This window comes from Ixodes scapularis, unplaced genomic scaffold (assembly GCF_016920785.2).
Source record: "Ixodes scapularis isolate PalLabHiFi unplaced genomic scaffold, ASM1692078v2 PGA_scaffold8__174_contigs__length_109621045, whole genome shotgun sequence".
NCBI lineage: Eukaryota > Metazoa > Arthropoda > Arachnida > Ixodida > Ixodidae > Ixodes > Ixodes scapularis.
Genome location: NW_024609883.1, coordinates 37,899,165 through 37,918,181, shown reverse-complemented (window position 1 = coordinate 37,918,181; position 19,017 = coordinate 37,899,165). Strand labels below are relative to the sequence as shown.

General features: G+C 46.6%; 1 protein-coding gene across 1 annotated transcript; it reads right to left on the bottom strand.

Moving 5' to 3' along the window:
* Window positions 1–257: 257 nt before the first annotated feature.
* LOC115311540 lies at window positions 258–2,420 on the bottom strand. Its single transcript, XM_040502403.2, has 8 exons — window positions 2,059–2,420; window positions 1,915–1,995; window positions 1,779–1,838; window positions 1,669–1,704; window positions 1,425–1,502; window positions 1,228–1,305; window positions 637–714; window positions 258–350 (listed from the first exon to the last, which is right to left on the bottom strand). The coding sequence occupies exons 1-8, from the start codon at window positions 2,284–2,286 to the stop codon at window positions 258–260; spliced, it is 732 nt and encodes a 243-aa protein (XP_040358337.2). The 5' UTR covers window positions 2,287–2,420.
* Window positions 2,421–19,017: the final 16,597 nt, after the last annotated feature.

Sequence of the window (19,017 nt, the reverse complement as noted above, 5' to 3'; positions counted from 1 at the left end):
GCCGACGCCGCTGAAGCCGGGAACGGGCCCCTAAGAGCTGCGCTCTAAAAAATGCAAATTGGACGTTTGGGGGTTTAGACAGCGCGAGGTCGGTCTGCCGGGTATGGCAACCTGATCCAAGCCGTCGCTGATCAATTTAGTCACTGCAGTACAACTGCCAGCCTGAGACTACTATCGTGCATCACACAGTAGTGATGCGCATGCGATCATGTTTGTTGCATTCAGCAGATCATGCTGCTGCTCACATCAACTCTAGCTTAACTTGAACCTACCGCGTGCTCAGCAGCAGTTGGTTGTGACGTCGAGGCCGAGACGTTGACCTGCTCGGCGGCTTGCGTACAGTCGGTGACCTGAAAGGAATGCATCAGCTTTTCATGCTCAGTGCGATAGATTACCACCCAAGATATGTTTATCGCATTCAGCAGATCATGCTGCTGCTCACATCTACTCTAGTTTAATTTGAACCTAGTGTGTGCTCAGCAGCAGTTGGTTGTGACGTCGAGGCCGAGACGTTGACCTGAAAGGAAGGCATCAGCTTTGCATGCTCAGTGCGATAGATTACCACCCAAGATATGTTTATCGCAGTTAGCAGATCATGCTGCTGCTCACGTCAACTCTAGCTTAACTTGAACCTACTGTGTGCTCAGCAGCAGTTGGTTGCGACGTTGAGGCCGAGACGTTGACCTGCTCGGCGGCTTGCGTACAGTCGGTGACCTGAAAGGAATGCATCAGCTTTGCATGCTCAGTGCAATAGATTGCCACCCAAGATATGTTTATCCCATTCAGCAGATCATGCTGCTGCTCACGTCAACTCTAGCGTAACTTGAACCTACTGTGAGCTCAGCAGCAGTTGGTTGCGACGTCGAGGCCAAGACGTTCACCTGCTCGACGGCTTGCGTACAGTCGGTGACCTGAAAGGAATGCATCAGCTTTGCATGCTCAGTGCGATAGATTACCACCCAAGATATGTTTATCGCATTCAGCAGATCATGCTGCTGCTCACGTCAACTCTAGCGTAACTTGAACCTACTGTGTGCTCAGCAGCAGTTGGATGCGACGTCGAGGCCGAGACGTTGACCTGCTCGACGGCTTGCGTACAGTCGGTGACCTGAAATGAATGCATCAGCTTTGCATGCTCAGTGCGATAGATTACCACCCAAGATATGTTTATCGCATTCAGCAGATCATGCTGCTGCTCACATCAACTCTAGCTTAACTTGAACCTACCGTGTGCTCAGCAGCAGTTGGTTGTGACGTCGAGGCCGAGACGTTGACCTGCTCGGCGGCTTGCGTACAGTCGATGACCTGAAAGGAACGCATCAGCTTTGCATGCTCAGTGCAATAGATTACCACCCAAGATATGTTTATCGCATTCAGCAGATCATGCTGCTGCTCACATCAACTCTAGCTTAACTTGAACCTACCGTGTGCTCAGCAGCAGTTGGTTGTGACGTCGAGGCCGAGACGTTGACCTGCTCGGCGGGTTGCGTACAGTCGGTGACCTGAAATTAAAGCAGCAACTTTTTATAGTCATTGCAATAGAATATTGCTAGACACCACATCCTGTGCATGCGAAGTTCAAGCTCTGAAGCTAATATGACTTCGTGTCAGGCACAACCCCTGTGGCAGCGCGGGCGATAACAATTATATTGCAGTGGGTCAACTTACAGCTCCAGAGCTAGCTTGTGAGGAGAGTCTTTGCTTCTGCAACGGAAATCACATTCGTTGAGGTCACAGACTAAAAGCGAGAATCTACAATCAGCCATGCAGACGTTTACCTTAGTGATCAGCGGTTTCTCACTTGCGTCACGCACCAAACGGCGTCTCCCAACGACAACCTGTCAGTGCACAAGCGTTTAGGGCACACTGCGTGTATCAGAAATGGGACTCTATTGCGATTAGTGGCATATTTACCTTCCGCGCATACCCGAGGTTAAGCTGCGGCACGATATCCTCGCCCGTCTTTTTCCCAGTCACGAAATGCGCCGAGCACACCTGGAATCAGGCACGAGCGTTACGCAAAAGATCACGACAGTGATAAAGATATGTCGAACTCACCCGGGTGTGTTCCGTAGGCTTGAAGTCCTTGCGGTTCAGCGCGGAGAGCCACTTTCTTTTCAGTTCGGGATCCTTGGGGACACGGTGGAACTTAACTATCCCACACTCGCAGGGCGTTTGCAAGTGAGCAGCGCACAATTGCTGTCTCTGATTGTTCCTCTTGCGATGATTGTTCGAACAACCGAAAACAGCGCAGTGCACTCCTGACGACCTTGTAGGATTATTCATCGTGCACTATGGACGAAGTGACGGAAAAGAAGGCGCACCGAGGAAGAAACTTTCGAAAAGGCGCAGACCCCACGCCAAGCAACGAGCGTAAAGTCAACAAACGGCACAATGTTGCCGGGAAGTAAAAATGCGGAGAGACGTCCCCGCTAGCTGCGCCGACGGGGGAGAGAACGCCCTGTTGGAGAGTGCGCGTCGTTTCGGCGCGCGGTTCGAGGCTAAGACGGAACGGCGCTTGCAAACGTCTATAGGCCCGTCCTATGGACAGATCTGGTGGAAGGTTGGGTGCAAAAACAGTGTCGTTCCAAAAATAATCTTTGTTGACCGTGGACGCATTGACGCTAGGAACGTTTTCTACCTTTACCTGCTTGCGTGCCAGCAACAGAGAACTGTTTTTGGACGCTGCTTTTCTGTCAAGCTCGTCAACTGATAGATCTAAGAGCAACAACGTGTAGGGCCTGAGCGGAGGCACCTATTTTCTCAAGCACCGGTTTAGAAACCCCCATTTTATTGAATCCTTTCAAAAAGACACAGTTTAGAGAAGATGGCGACAAACCTCCTTTTAGCAAATTTGTTTTCAGGAAAACACAATTCACCGAACTCGACTACTTGCTCTGCCTTGGACGACAGTGAAGCCGAGGCAGTCAGCGAATCACTCGCTTGGGCGGCCAGCACATTCAAAGTATGATAAATGTGTTTTTGTGCACGTCGCAACCCTGCTGTTTTCGCAAGAATACTTTTACGTTTTGCCTGGTTTACAACTGAAAGAGAGAAGAGCGAGTGCTCAAAGCATAGGCAAACATGCCTCAGTAAATCGCACTAGCATTTAGGTGCTTCCCGATTTGCTTATGGCAATCGAATAGATTCACTAAATGGCGATCCTTTTTCAATAATTGATGTTGCTGTAAACTGAGCTTCGATAAAATGTGCCCATACTTGAAAACATGCTTCTATGGAATGGTGTTCTGTCAACTGTCATAGACCCCTGCACGAGTGCAACTAAGCAGTAGTTGTAGGTGCAGCACATTCTATTAGCATAAAATAAAGGCACACAGCCAGACAAAGCACCTCAGTGATGCCTAGCAGACCAGCAAACAAATATTTAACACGGGGTACTATTTTGTTTCATATCTCCAACATTACCGCCCCGCTTCGGCTCGTCACTAGACTGTTGACAGCTGCCCGGCAAGGATGCTTTCCGGACGTACGGAAGTAAAACATCTCAACAGAAGTGCCATCCACCCAAATAAAAAGTGATGGTGATCCAAATAAGAAGTGATGGTGATAGCGATGTGTGTTCTGTAAAAACTCTGAGGACAAGTGTCGGTTTTTTTCTTTAAATTTAAGTATGGCAACTGCAAACTCTCTGGAAAACATACTTCCCCCAGCAAAACCTCATTAAAATAATGGTGACAAAATAGTGTAAAGTTTAAGCATTTAGACGTGTTGAAATCCACTTGGCAATGTCTATGTAGAGTGCAAGTTCGTCCGTTTCTTTTGCAGGGGTTGTGGTGATGTCAGAATGCAGAGCTCTGATTGAAAGATAGCGGGTAGACCTGAAGGCAGCTAGCATTGTGTACCCACCATCCTTCAACCACAGATTGGCATTTCGACGTCACCGCAACCCCTGCAAAAAAAGCAGACAAACCTGCGCTCCGCAAAAACCTTTCTCAGTAATTATTGCAAACAGAAAAGACTTGAGAACCCTTCTTGCTGATAGCCTTCCCTTGAAAGTGTAAATGGTCAAAAGCCAATGCAACGATACGCTGAAATACTTTGGACATAGCATAATAAGGTAGCAAAGAAAATTTAACAGGGATATGTATCTATATTTCCATCAAACGTTTTAGAGCTTCATCTTTTGTATAATTACCTTCTCGCATGTTTCACAGTAATCCGTGGCATGGATTCACCACACTCGTTTTGTGAAGTGTACCAGTAGGTATGCACCGTCATCAGAACAAAAAAACAATTTATTACGACAGGAACCCACAAGAAGGGATCATGGCAAGACCCGATCCACCAAAAAGGACTAAGCCTAAGAAGAGTGCAGTCTTGCAAGGCTTCGTCCATGATTCAGGACGGTTTGAGACCTGTGATGAATGCAGGGAACAAAGGAGTCCATCAGGTCAACACAAACAATATCTGACCAGAACATGCAGGGCAATGAAGAGCAGGGGTGAATTTATAGGTCAGGCTGGGTGGGGTGGGAGAGAAGGGGGAGTTTGCAAGGAGATACATATTTCACGGGCAAAATGTAGCCCAGATGTGTTTTGTTGACCTAATATTTGTTATGTCACCAAAAACTAATCATTTCTTCCTAAGAAAAGCTGCAGTATGTTGATTTTCCATTAAGAAAAAGTTAACCTGAAAAAGAAACAACTTATCCCCCCCCCCCTCCAAAAGAAAACAAATCTGTCCATGATGCAGAGCACTTGAGTATGTACCAAAACACTGATGGAGAGGAGGACACGAGAGAGTGTGGGGACGTCAGAACACAGCCCTGGCTAGAGTGACTAGTGGGTAGACCTAAGGCTAGTATACCGCTAGCAGTTCCAGAGGAAAAGCAGAAACTCCCCTCTTGCTCATTGTGCTTGGGCCCTTATTTTTGTACCCGGACATCACCAATCTTCCCCTAGAAAATTAGCCCTTGATGCTCTTCGCTCAACATTCAAACAAAAGTTGTTTGAATGTTCTCCCCACCCCCCCTCTCTGGCCTGTAGCTTCCGCAGTACTACGCACAACTATCCTCCGTGCACCCCTAAGCTGACAGTGCTGTGGAAACTATGTGCTCTTTGGGCCAGTATCACTTCTATCTTTTGCCACATGATCCCGCTCCCTCGCATATAGCCACATTCACAGAATGTGGTCAGGTGATGGACAGGGGGCGGGCGAGGTTTGTCGACTAACGTCCCAACTATCCACCTCGCACGGATGGCGACAGAGATCTCGCGGTAGCTGACGATTTTTCTGAACCTTTATTTATCCACTAATGTATTTCAACGTTTGTGCGGCAACAAAATGACTGAAAACTTGCAAATAAAGCACAGGTTGTTGATCGCTTGCTTCACAAAATAAATAGCCCAGCTCGCGTCCGATTTTGTTGCCCGTGGGACATGCTTCCTTTTTTTTTCGGTTCTCCCGTCTCTTATGGCGGAAAAACCCCAGTTGTCTGCTCTCATTCCTCTCGTGAGTGATGTATGACAGGAGTGCATTGTGGTGCACACTTGATTCTCAAGGTGCAGCGAGTTCATGGACGCGTGGAGTGGCAACGCCGAAATGAACTACGCACGGGCACGAGCGCTCATGTAGTCGTACACTGGGCACGAGCATGTGGCTTCGTCTTGCATCTTGTTCGCGTACAGAAGTTGCTTTTACAGCTTTGCAGAAATTACCCTGACAATGAAGTACAAAGAGGTTTTTGCCGAGTCTAAACACTGCTGCAAGGCCGCCGAGTCAGAAACTGAGCCGCCACTTTATGTGTTCCGTATCAAAATAGCTTAATTGGCAAGACTGAACCGCCACCAAATGTGTTCTGTTGTAGAGTACCAAAGTACATTACCAGACGTGAGTGTTCAAAATATATACTTACAATGGCTAGCGACGCCTCATAAAAGTCATGGAATGACCCCCTGCTTGGCCAGCTAAGCCACACGCAATGCCGTCCAGGGTGCAGTACGGCATCCATAAGCTGGCCGGTGCAGTGACCCAGGGTCCCGCCCATAGTGTTCCGCTGCTGCCTAGGACGAGGTGAAAGCCAGCTCATTGATGTCCTGGTTCTTCGGGACCTGTGGTGTGTAACCATTGTGTTTACGTTTGATAGTCACCGACCAATATTTCGGACTCAATGGGGATCACGCAAAGCTCAGATTAATCTAGCAGTCCGAAAAAATTAATTCATTGTAGAATACCACGCATCCGCCCATTGCACATTAAGTGCCCATATCCAAATTTCTAAGATATGAAAAAGTATGCACAGAACATTTATATGTAAAATTGATGACCGGACAAGTGCCCATCCCCATTTTTTCTCGATTATCTCTAAATTTTGAGGGCGCTTACCCGGTATTTTACGGTAGCTTAAAAATCACTTGATTGCGACGTTAAGTACAAAGTTGCTGCAGAAATTAATTTATACAATAGGCTAGCGATAATTCAAACTCGGATATTTCATACTTCCGGTTAATTCAAACAGATTTGAAAATTTTGGTTGTCCCGCTATGTTTTTACTGTATTTATAAGTCGCCTAATTCGAACGGCGTTTTCGCTTAATTCATACTCTTTTGTTCTCGCGGCCCCATTGAGTGCGCCTCTTCCGAGCACCGGTGCACCGCAGAGAAGCAATACCTGCGGAGCTTGCTTTTGCCAGTGTTGCTTCTCTGCAGTGCATTGGTGCTCGGAAAGATGCGCACTCAATGGGGCTCAAGCGGGCACACATTAGCGGAAAACAGCATTCACATTATGTGCTTCAAGACTAGCAATGATGACCAAGACGATGTCGAGGAGAAGGACCAGCTCAATGGCATCATGCCTCTGGCCTTGAAGCACATAATGTGAACGCCGAGCTGGCAGAATATGCCAGTCTTGACGACGATGCGTGTGTTTGTCATGATGACTCATTAGAGGACATAGTACAAGAAGTAAAGCCAGCACAGCACCCCTTCCCATCCCATGTGCTCTCGTGGATGGGTGTTTGAACGTGCTTCATTCTACTCCAGAAGTAAAAAGAAAAAATATTGGTACACATTTTTTAGTAAATTTTGTTAACATATTTTGAATTAAAAGATATATGATGTATTTCTGTACCTCACACACTATTGTATCTTCAAGCAAATAATTTTTATTTGGAGATAAAAAAAAAAAAACTGGTTTGCTCTGTATGTATATACAGCCTTGATGGAGATGCGCCTCAACGGGTAATTGGTCTCTTAGCTGTAGATGAGAAATTTAGCCGGTGCAGTAGTTTTTAACGTGCATCACACGTAGTGATCACACAAACGCGTGCCGGTACGAAACTCATCCAGTTTCTTCCATTCTCACCCCGAAATCTTCCATTTTGCTGAGACCTTTTCTCCCCCCACTTCCTCATACAGCACTTTGTCATAGGCGGGTGCCCCCCTGAAACGAAATCCTGGCTACGTGCATGCCGTGACGTCACGGCAATGAAAAGCGCAAGTATATTGGAATCTTGGTTTCTGGCGTCATTTTAATTTGCTGATTTCACAATAACTATTTTGAATTTCGCGATAGTAAATAGCATACCGGAAAGAGTAAAAGATGGCGATTTCGAAAATATAGTTAGGTGGGGTTGCTCAGAAAATCGCTGGAGTACCCCTTTAAGCAGGTCATCTTTTCTGGGAACACGACAGTGGTAGGAACGTTACTTGTGTCGAGCTAGAGAAGCCATATTGGGGGCTACCCCAGCTACGTTCAGACTGGCTTTCATGGCGATTATGTGCAATGCAGACAGCTTTCACTATTTTAACTGAGTGCATAGGCAAACACAGAAGCAGCCACATAAGACAATCAGGGGAAGACGCCGAGTTGTACAGGCTAAGGAGAAAAAACATAGTGCAGTGAGATATCTAGTCCAGGCTATTCCTGTGAGAAATGCAGTCGGTGGAAATGTAGGTCAGTTATTCCCGCCACTAATTTAGGTAACTAATGCAAACATTACACTATTTTGCATATTTCTCTACTCCAATGCTAGTCACCCGCAACGGAAAAAACGCCACAAACTAAAAGGAAGTCTGGTTGCAGTGTTAACACGGACATCAAGTCCATTAGGAAAAGCCACCTGTGCCATCCACCTGTTCATAAGCGAGCTGGAGTTCATCAAAGCACAGCCGAGAATCTCTTGTAAGCCGGGGCGGATTAAGAGGGGGGTCCGGATGTCCTGACCCCCCTCTTGATTTCTGCATGTGTAAAATTTAGGGCGTAAAAGGAAGGAGGGGGGAAGGGGTTCCTAAACATATGGTATGCTGACCAACACCTGACCCCCCCCCCCCCCCCCCCCCCCCTCAGCAAATTCCTGCATCCGCCCCTGCTTGGAAGTACTTGGTTCCTTGTCAGTAGTTATTGAACGAAAACACAGTGCAGTGGCGATTACCACCAGCAGAGCCGCTGACACTGCTGTCCCTAGGGTGGCACATGAACGACATGGCCTGGAAGCCACATATATCCCTAAAAGAAAGCTGCATAGAATGCACTTACCATGGCTAGCGTCGCCACCCAGAGAGCTTGCACAAACCCTCTGAATGACAAGCAGTGCTGTTCAGAACTGAGCGGCACTGAGTAGCCAGTTGCTGCGAAGGCTTGTAGTGTCTTGCTGCTGCCTTGGAAAAGCTGCAAGTCACCCCTTTCACGCCTTGTGGTACCCATCAGCTTCAAAATAATGCTGCTGATAAATCGCGACCAGCTATAACCTGTCGCAAAGGGAGAAAAAGGTGTGAATGTGCAGACTCCTATCTGTTTGCTTTAGTCTCGCGTCTGAGTTTTTTTTTTTTTTTTTTAGAAGAAAACAACGACACTTCTTACACAGTCATATGAAAAAAAAAAAAAAAAACGAGAACGGCTTGGTTATTAATAAGTTGTGTCCAGCAAAAGGCACGGGTGCGAAGGCGTAGAGCTCCACAGAATGGTCTTTTTGCACGGGTGCTCGTGCAAAAAGGGCGCTTTTCACTGTCATATCCTCGGGCCTGTGCCTTTTCTCCACACAACCCACGCCTTTGAGAGCACTCGCGTACGGCGAGAAATCCATGATATACAGGTTACGATCGCAGGAAACCTCCAGGGGTGCAGGAAGCTGCAAGTGCACCAGAATGTGAAACTAGACGTGTAGATAGAATTTAACAGTTTCAGATTATGACTTTACTTCCTTACCGGCTGATGATTAGGGCCATCGGAGCACGACCCACTATTTGTAGTGATCGGGGCATTCGATCGGACGTGGGTTGTTAAAGATTAGAAAAACACGAAAGAATAAAACACGTAGGGACGAAGATAGACAGCGCAATTCTTTGTTGACATGGGATGTAAGATCAAGCACATCATTCTGTCGGATCAAGTGGTTTTGTTGAATTAGGTTTAGCTCGTAAGGTCAGCCAGCTGGTCCTTCGGCGGGCTTTCAGCTTTCTGTGATGCGTGTTTTAATCGTGAGCGCAGACTCAAACAATGTAAGCAGCGGCGACAAATAGATTTGAAACGAAGAAACAGCTCGGACGCCGTGGAACGAAGAGATCACATCAGAGGAAAACGCAAACCACTCACCTTTCGTTCGACGACGGCTCGCAAGGCACGATGTTTCTCCGGGCGTTGAACACAGGACTAAGGAGACCGCGTCTATTTCGACAATCATCTCATAAAGTGCGCGCCGAAGTTCTCTTTAGCCGCCGGTGTAAAAAGTTGCAAAGCACGCCATTTTTTATTTTTGGCAAAATAACAACAAATAGAAACAATTTTGACGTCACGGACGTCAAAATAACAAAAAATTCCGAAATAACGTTATTTTGACGCCGTGACGTCACTGGTCACGCCCCCTGTTTTCCAAATCGGCGCCGAAAATACGCAGCCGAGGCGGGTGCGTAGCAACTCACGATAACGGCAGAAACTTCCTGTGAACGGCTTACCGATTTCTGTTGCGTTCATAAAGACTACGAGATGTTGTCGTTACTGATAGGGCAGAGTATTATGGCAGTGTGTAATCGTCCGCCAAGAGGAAATGTTTCGTCCTTTTTCGCTTATCTAGAGTTTTTTTAGTTTGCGAAGAAGAATAAATATAACATAATTCTTAGAAGTGACTTCAATATTAACATGTTACTTGAGACAACAAATAGAATGCAATTCGAAGCACTGATTCAAACATGCGGATGTTTGAATATGATAATGGGCCCCAGCGGCGTAGACTTCCCATTTTCCCGGGGGGGTGGGGGGGGGGGGGGGGGGGGGGGGGCAGGCTGAGAAGTTCTTCGGGGGGGGGGGGGGGGGTGCTTGTCTGCGCAATTTTTGTTGCACCGGCAATTATCAGTAGTTTATTTTAGGGGGTACATTTTACAGCGTATGTATATCGCCATGTGTCCGTCGCAGTGTGTCGATCTCAATCACCGTCCGAGCGTAGCCGTGTGTTCGTCGCCGGTACCATGGTGCACGCGCCGGCGAGCACAAATCTGATATCTTTAGTGGCGACTCCGTCGGAGTCGCTGCTAAACGGACTTTTTGAACAGCTCCGGATGGAGTAGGCGGCCTCTATCTTGCGGTTGTTTTGTTTATCTTTTTTTTTTTCTGGTGGGACATCGCAAGATGGCAGGCTGCTAAGGAAGTAGACCACGCGGACGTAAACGTGATCGATGCCGCGTTACCTTCTCGCTAGAACTGGAGATTGAAGTTAACGAAAGAACGCTGGGATTCCATTTCCCGTGTATTTTGTCAATAAAGGCAACGTGGGCGCTATTTTGTTTACATGCCACTACTAGAAGCTCGTTACATGGCACGTGAACAGCGTCTCGGTATGCTCGGTAAGGATCATGGCCCCGGCGGAGGAATACTTCGGCGCTCCACTCCAATGCTACCAATGCGAACGATTTGGTCATATGGCCAAGAACTGCCGCACTTTTCGCAGATGCAAAATTTGTGCTGGATCTCGTCAACACGAGTAATATTATTCGCGAGCCGACCCGAAATGCGCGAACAGCGGTGGCTCGCAAACATCGACCTTTGAGGGCTGTTTTAGCAAAAACGCGGCCGCAGCTTTGAGGAAAACAGAGATCTGCAATGGTCGAGCACCTACCCGCCGACATCCACAGCCAAACCTAGAAATGGTAAGGGTGCCTGAACCACGAAACGAAACACAGGCGTCGACATCATCCAAGCCCATTTACTCATATATATTACGAAGACAATCGATTGAAAACCACAAAGCAACAAAGACAAAGAACGGATCACTGAAGTCACCACTACTGGATCGTTATGAGAAGCCAGAACCAAGTCTCCCATTGTCCAGCGCGTGCATTTTCTGAGGAACTCCAAGGCCTCCAGTGTCGCAAGTACGACCGGATGCATCACTACAGAAACACCATCAACTGAGACACCAACTCCAACGTTCTCCTCAACCTCCAAGAACAATACAATCCACCAATCAATGGATCAACACCTACTCATTCGACTACTGTTTTTGGCAGTGAAAGTATTTGTCAAATCATTGCAGGTCGCCGCCAAAATCTCGGATTTAAATTCAATTCTTGCCATGGAACATGTTATTATATTAACAAGTGTCCCAAAAACGCAATAAATTGTGTGTATCACTACACGGCAATCTTTCAATGGAACACGATTTTCCTGCAAACTTAAATTGGAGACTTCCGGAAAGCCCACGCGGAATAACGATTTCCGGTCTTAGCAACTTCTAAAGGCCATATTGATGCGAAATTTCGAATAGCTGGCTACATCTCGTACTGCTCGTCCTGTCGAGATGGTCCCAGCCGAGCCCTACCCTCTGTGAGGAAAGACTTACTGTCAGTGCTATTGTGTTCAGCAACATCTGAGGCACCAGAATATGTGGCTTGTATAGAGTGAATTTTGCTTAGACTATGTTGACCATAGCCCCCGTAACATGGGCCATGAATAGAGATATAAGATCAATCTTTTGAAATTTTACCAGTCCCTACGTACTATGCGGGGAATTTCAATCGCACAATGCACTATGGGGAAGTGAACGCCATGCGGCAAAATGATAGTCGATATAGTTGACAAATATAATCTAGGCGTCTTAAAATGAGGCTTCAGAGATCGCCTAAATATGGCGATATCTCACTCTACGGTCTCTGGGCACCCGAGAAATCCGTAAATCATAACGATGCGCGGCCGATTTCTCTATTAAAAAATAAATAAAGGATCGAGCAGATTTCTTAGTGGGCGTAATTATTCGAGCGCATTGCATTGGACTCTGTGCTCCCAATACATTTTTCCTCTCTTATCTTGGCAGGTTGACGTCGAAACGCATAGTAGTGATCATTTACCCATACTTGTTCAAAACTCAAAATTAACAAAATCCCGCTGTGAACAACAGAAAGTACAGGTTACGAACTGGCAAATGTTCCGGGTCTTAAATACGCTCCAATGCAAAGACATCGAACCGTTTCACTTTGCATCTAACAAAAAAAAAAAAAAAAAAAAAACTTTAAGCGCGCAACACGACTTATATCCGTTCCCTCAAAATACATGAATGTTGATGGGTCTTATTAAAAACTTCGGGCAATACGACGTCGAGCAGCACGACGTTACCGCCGCTCAGGGTGGTTAGAGGAGTATAAGGATGCCCAGCGCTTACATGAAGTTATACGACGCAAACTTAAACAACTCGCCAAACATCGATGACGACAGCTTTGCACTTAAATTTCCGCAGTTACCGATCTCAGGAGCTTACGAAATATTGTTAAAGCTCTCCAAAGGCCAGACGTTCAACGGTTCCCACGGCGAGCAATGACCTTACACCCAGGCATGCCAGAATGAACAATAGTGGAGGATTTCTGGATATTGTTAGTACGGCCAAGCTTCGCAGCTAAAACATTGCAGTACCATGCCTTGCATCATCACCAAGCCGGCAGTAGACAGCACAAGTGCATCTTGGCATTTACAACTGAACTGCGATTGTGGAACGAGTAAACAAGAATGCACTGAAATCGATTCCTTTGGGTACGTCACTTGACCCAGACTTGGTTACATGTGATGATTGTAAACATAGCTCCATATGCGGCGAACTAGATTCTATACACATATTCACTGCTCTGTGGGTTACCTGACCTCTGGAAAATTGCACAGGTCATAGCCCTTCTAAAGTCAGGGAAGATACCAACGGGTTTAGCATATTTTCGGCTCATCAGCCTTACAAACTGTGTTTGGCGCCTTTTTTGAAAAAAAATTTATAAATTAGCGAATACAATGGCGGCTAGAATCGAGCGAAGTTCTCCCTGAACAGCTTGCAGGATCCCGTGAACGATATTTATATCAAAATAAGTATCAAAGATCCTCTACCTCGGAACTATCGCAGACACCAGAGGGCGCCGTCGGACGAGGAGAAGTAAAGCCCCTTTATGCTTTAAAAGTAGGGTAAGATGCGTCGATGCGAGAGGCACGTGCAACGTGCAGCCCTTGGGATGATCATGGCGGCACAGCGCAGCACTGAGCTACATGTCAGACGCCACGTTCCTCCCGTAAGTGGCGCGCGGCACGTGTGTCGATAATATCCACAACAATGAATGGCGCCATTTTCCCAGAATAGAGGGGCCTTAAGGATATGTTCCCGAACGAGGCCACGTTGCACCTGTCTTGCGAAACTTTTATCAAGGGGACTTTATCCCGTCGTAAGAAGTGGTTCTAATTCACTCGCGTAAACTCCATTGCATCCCTGTGAGCCAACCTTCACAGTGCTTATCATTCCGATAGCTTATGACGTTTGAGACGGACATGCCATATAGTGCACGCAAAGTGCTGACCAAGCGTCAATTTTCCCCATATCGTGAATCTTGTCTTTCTCAGAACAAAGTTATTTCACATACAGATCAAACAAAAACTTCCGCCTAGATTGTACTTTTATTGCCGGCGAAGCTTTATCTCGCACCGAATAGCCTCAGCGCGGTGTTGCAAGTTATGAAAAGAAAACCTCAATGGTGAGATAAGAAAACATATTGCTAAATCGGCGCTACATTGACCCCCCTTTTTTTTTCAAAAGTCAGGGCTAATTATAGCAGTAATCTCAAAAACTTCAAAATCTTCGCACTTACAGCGGTCATGAGAAAACAAAATCAACCTAAACCTAAACCAAGAACTTCGTGAGAATGAGAATCGCTGGGCGCCTCTTTCCAACTCCCACGCCTCCGGTGCCTTCCATCGTGCTTCCATGCCTTTTGCCGTGCTTTGGCTGCGCGCGTGCTCCCGAGCTGCACGACACCGACGCCTTGTTGAGGATAGGAAGAAGCTCGCACCCAATGCGAGACCACCGAGGGTCCTCCCCGCTATTCTCAGCTCGTCGTTTTCAACTCTATATATGCGCTCCACAACTTTTTCTGGTGCAAAAAAACCTCTTAACAGCGCCATTGGGAGAAACGGCCCGCATACATGATACAGCCTTTTCTACGGACACGCCTGAAGCATGATCGAAGCATTTTTCTTCAGACATACTCCTAATATGTTATAGTTTTTTGCATGACCAATGTGGCGGGACCTTCGTACAAGAAAGAAACACGCCTCAGAAAGTGTGTGCTGAAGTGCTGTGTATGATGTGTCAGCAGAACCACCGATGCTTTATAGAGTTTTCAGAATCGCTTTGAGTACCCCGAGCAGCCTGGGACGTCACACTGCGCAAGCGCAACTTTCTCCGCCTGCGCGGTTAACCCAAGCGTCTTAAAACCCCAAAGCGCTTCGTCCCCCTCCCCCCCCCCCCCCCCCCATATTCTAAAAATATCTATGAGAGAGTCCGATTTGGCTCTTGGTCGGGGCGGATAGACTTACTTTTTTAATGGGGCCTACATAGAGCGCTGATACGCGCTTCGTGTGCAAACCGGATTTTCTTTTAGAGCGCAGCCCTTAGGGGCCCGTTTCCATCCTGAGCGGCGTCGGCGTCGGCGCAACCGGGGGGGGGGAGGTCACGTGACCCCCCTCCGAGGTCACGTGACCCCTCCTCCGAGGTCACGTGACCCCCCTCCGAGGTCACGTGACCCCCCTCCGAGGTCACGTGACCTCCCCTCCCCCGAGATCACGTGACCCCCCCCGGGGTCACGTGACTACCCACAAGTGACGTGACCCCCCTCAGTACCCTTCCCTACTCCTACTCAAGAGCTGCGCTCAAATTCGGCGTAACAGGAATTTGCAAACGGCTGTCATTTTTTTTTCTTTTTTTTTTGTTTTTATAACGGCTAGTTTCCTCTCTTAAATTTTAGGAAACTTTGCTTTGGAAAGCGAGCGAATTCCACGCATATTACGCTCAAAAAAAAACTTCACTATTTTTCTTTTCAACGGCTTGTTCAATATTATATCATTCAAATTCATGTTAGCGTACCAATAGTGCTATAATATGAATATTGGTTGTTTATACAAGCACTCCGTTTAATGCGACAAGCGCAATTAAATACCGCGTGACAACAACGAGCATTCTAACCTACTACATGAATGGTTTATTTGTGTTTACTATATTATTATGTGCGGCTGACTGTCACACGATACGTCGGCTATCATTCTAATAAGAAATACTCACCTGCCAGAAATATAACAGAAAGTCTGGTCTCGTCACCGGTCTGTGATAATAGAGTCGTCGTAAAGCCGGGGCTACGTTGCTCATACGTCATACGAAAGACTGTCTGCAAAACACGAGTCATCGCAATATCCCTGGTTCAAATGCCGCGTGCCAATCTTTATTCTCGAACTCATTGCCAGGCGGCATTCCAAGCACGGACCTCGCGGTGAGCCGCGTTCGAATCTGCATGCAGACTGTCTTTTGTGTGAATTATAAGCTGCGGGACCCCGGCTTAAATGAACCTAAGTCCTTAATTTTGGCCCACGGTGATGTTCTGGAGATAGCCGGAGATATACTTTTTTCGAAAGATTATCCGTCGATAATCCGTGGCTGCCGTATTTTCGACAAGCACTTTGAGCGTGCCTCGGACTCGAGGTCGGTGTCAGTGTTCGGCGTGAACTTGAATTCAATCACATGCCTCGCGCAGGGAGTTATGCCTAAAATATGGCGGCCACCAGTGTTTCTTGCTGCGCCGCTGTAAACAGTGAATGAATATTCTTGAGCCCAGCAAGAATGCTGCGGTGAAATCAGCATGACTGACTTGGCGGGCCGTTGGTTGCTGGGGTCCGACTTTGCGGCGTTTATGTTTTTTTTTTCAAATACTGGGGATTTTTTTTTTCTTTTTTCTTTGGGGGGGGGGGGGGGGGGTGAGGGGAGTTTTTTTTTCGTTGATTGAGCGTTTTCCGGTGTTAATTTTTTTTTCTTTTCTTTTCGGACAACAAATGGAAGGGGGTTATACCAGAATAATGCAGAACGGACACCTGAAAGGCTCGAGGGGCACCTAAGCACTTCTTATGAGTTGCGAATGCAAAAGCATGCATGTCGTTCTTCTGCTCCCTTCGTTCGTTTGCGGCGTACTGGCGTTGGCGGCCAAGTTTCGCTACTGCCGAGCATGCGGCCGAATGCCGAGCTCGCGCTTTCGTGAAGTGGCTGTGGAGGCGCTCAGGAGTCCGCCCGAGCGGGCTCTGGGCGGCCCCGCAGCCAGCCGCCTCCTTTTACCGGCGCACCATTGAGTGATATAGTAAACGTAAAAAAATTACACATAAGACGATTCGCGGCTTGCATAGTGCGTTTAATGCCCTCCGTTACGTGACGGTTTTCTGTAATTTGGTTAAAATTAGTTAGAACTCTGTATGTGAGAATGAATTATTTTTAAAATTGTTATGATTTAGAATATGTAAAGTACTTAAAAAGACTAAAAGTTTGAATCTAATAAGTCGCAAAAACCACGTGATTAATGGCGCCTGCCATGGCCTGCCGTGGTCCTGCCCGCCTGCCTGCTTGCACGCCGTCACCTCAGAATTATTTTGCATGGCCTCGGCTCGTCCGTGCGTCGTTCTTCCGTGCCCTGAGTGCCGTCCGTCTGTGCTTTCTGCTGCAGCCTGTTCGGTCGGCTTTGAATCAAACAAGGTGACACATGACCGCCCGCGTGCTCGCAGCTGGGTGTGAGTTTGTGGAGCCGAGCGGCTTGAACTTCACACTCTGTTGCTTTCGTCGGGCTGCAATAATGTGTGCACCTCGAGTTTCGATGAGATTGTTTTGTAAAAGAACTTGATTTATGACCCTGCGCACGACATTGTCTAAGGGTTTACACAGGACGATGTTGAACGGTGTTGCAGATAGAGCCCTGGTTGTTGTGGTCTTTAGAATTTCCAGGGGGTGGATTCAGCCTCTTCCATACACTGTTCTGTACACTTCAACACAATTTTCTTTCATCCGCAGTGTCCTCATTTCTCTCATTGCGGCTACATAGTAAAGGCTGTGGTCTGAGGTCAGGGGGCTTCAAATCTAATCTTGGTCTACCAACTTGGTTTGTCTGTTGATTAGCCATTTTTGAAGCTGACAACGAACATGTTTACTTTACCTTTGATGTTTCGCACCGCATCAAAACAACCAGGAACAATCTCCAAGCGCACAAATTTTGCATTGAAGATAAGGTCATTGAGTAGTCTCACATTGTTGAAATTTATCGTTCTACCCATGAGATGAGGTTGCGATTGGCTTTGAAACTTACTGAGAGACGCATTTTTCAAAACCCTTTGAGTAACATGACAGCAAAACGTGCCGCACAGCTACTGAGTGCCTCAGTCTGTCTCGCAGTCTTATCCCTTGTTTATGCCAAGGAGCTTTCTGAGGCGGCCATGGCCACAGCTTATTTCTGTGATAGGATGGACAGACTTTTTGATTGTCTAAATAGCTCACAATTCAAGAAGAAAGGGCAGAAGTTGCGTCATGCCATTCTGAAAGGAGAATATGAGGTACTCGGTTTCCTTCACCAGCAACTCGGATGGATTTCAGCATAAAGGTTCCAAAGTAGTAGGTTTCCACAAACCATCATAGGGTGGTACCTTACTACAAAGAGTGTCCTCATGATCTGAAAAAAGATTTCAAATAGCCATGGCTTAAAGTTCTTACTTACATGAAGCCTGTAGCACGACCCATTTTACAACATCTTTGGAGCTGTATGACAAATTCTGGGCTGCAATACAAACCTAAATATGTATCAGTTCACCTCAGGACTAAAAAACATGCGGATATAAAAACTGTTCAAAATGTCGAACAATGGAAACGTAGAGGATGACAAGGCTGACCTCTTCAAGGAGCTGCCAATATTTTTGCACAATAAAAGTTCAATTGCAGACAATCTGGAATGTCTTCCAACTGATAACTTCCCGCCACTAGAGGATATTTCTGAGCTGACATCAGATATCAGGCCTAACATAATTGATGACTCGTCCACTTATTACGTTGGGGGCTATTTGATCAAACAGTTCCTTGAACAGACAACTCACAGTTGTGGCTGTTCTCAGGTGCTGAGGGATGAGTCTGAGAACTTAAACAGGCCTCACCAGTACTTTCTTGTGCTGAAAGCATACCATATGTCAGGAAAACTTTGCGGGAACCTAGTACTACTATCACAGGTTGCCTTTAATTTCATTCAGCAGCTAGAAAATTTATTTCTTGCCATAATTGAGAGTGTGATGCATGTTCGAGGAGTGTGTGCTGCCTTGTATCACAAACTTTCAGGACTGGGTAGTTTAACTTTGCTCAGAGTGCCACATGCCACAATTGGGTTTCAAAAACGTTTTGCAGAAGACGCTTATGTTGGCATATTCGATTTCTTAACCGGAAATTGGAAAAAGTCTGGTTGTACTCCTCAGCTGCTGGTCAGCGACTAGACAAGTTTAACTGTTAATAGTGTATTAACAAAGGCGGTTGCGAAATCAAAAACCGAAAGTGCTTACTGATTGAGCGGTGCAACTTGCATTCCAAACATTTATTTTCCTTATTTCCAACAATTGTGTATCCCGGCCCTCTTGCAAAATCATTTATCCATTTTTAAAGAATTTTATAAAAAATGATGCATTGAGGCTATTGATATTCGAATGAAAATGCCTCCACTTTTGTATCCACTATCTATGTATTTTCTTTTTTTTTTTGCCACTTTT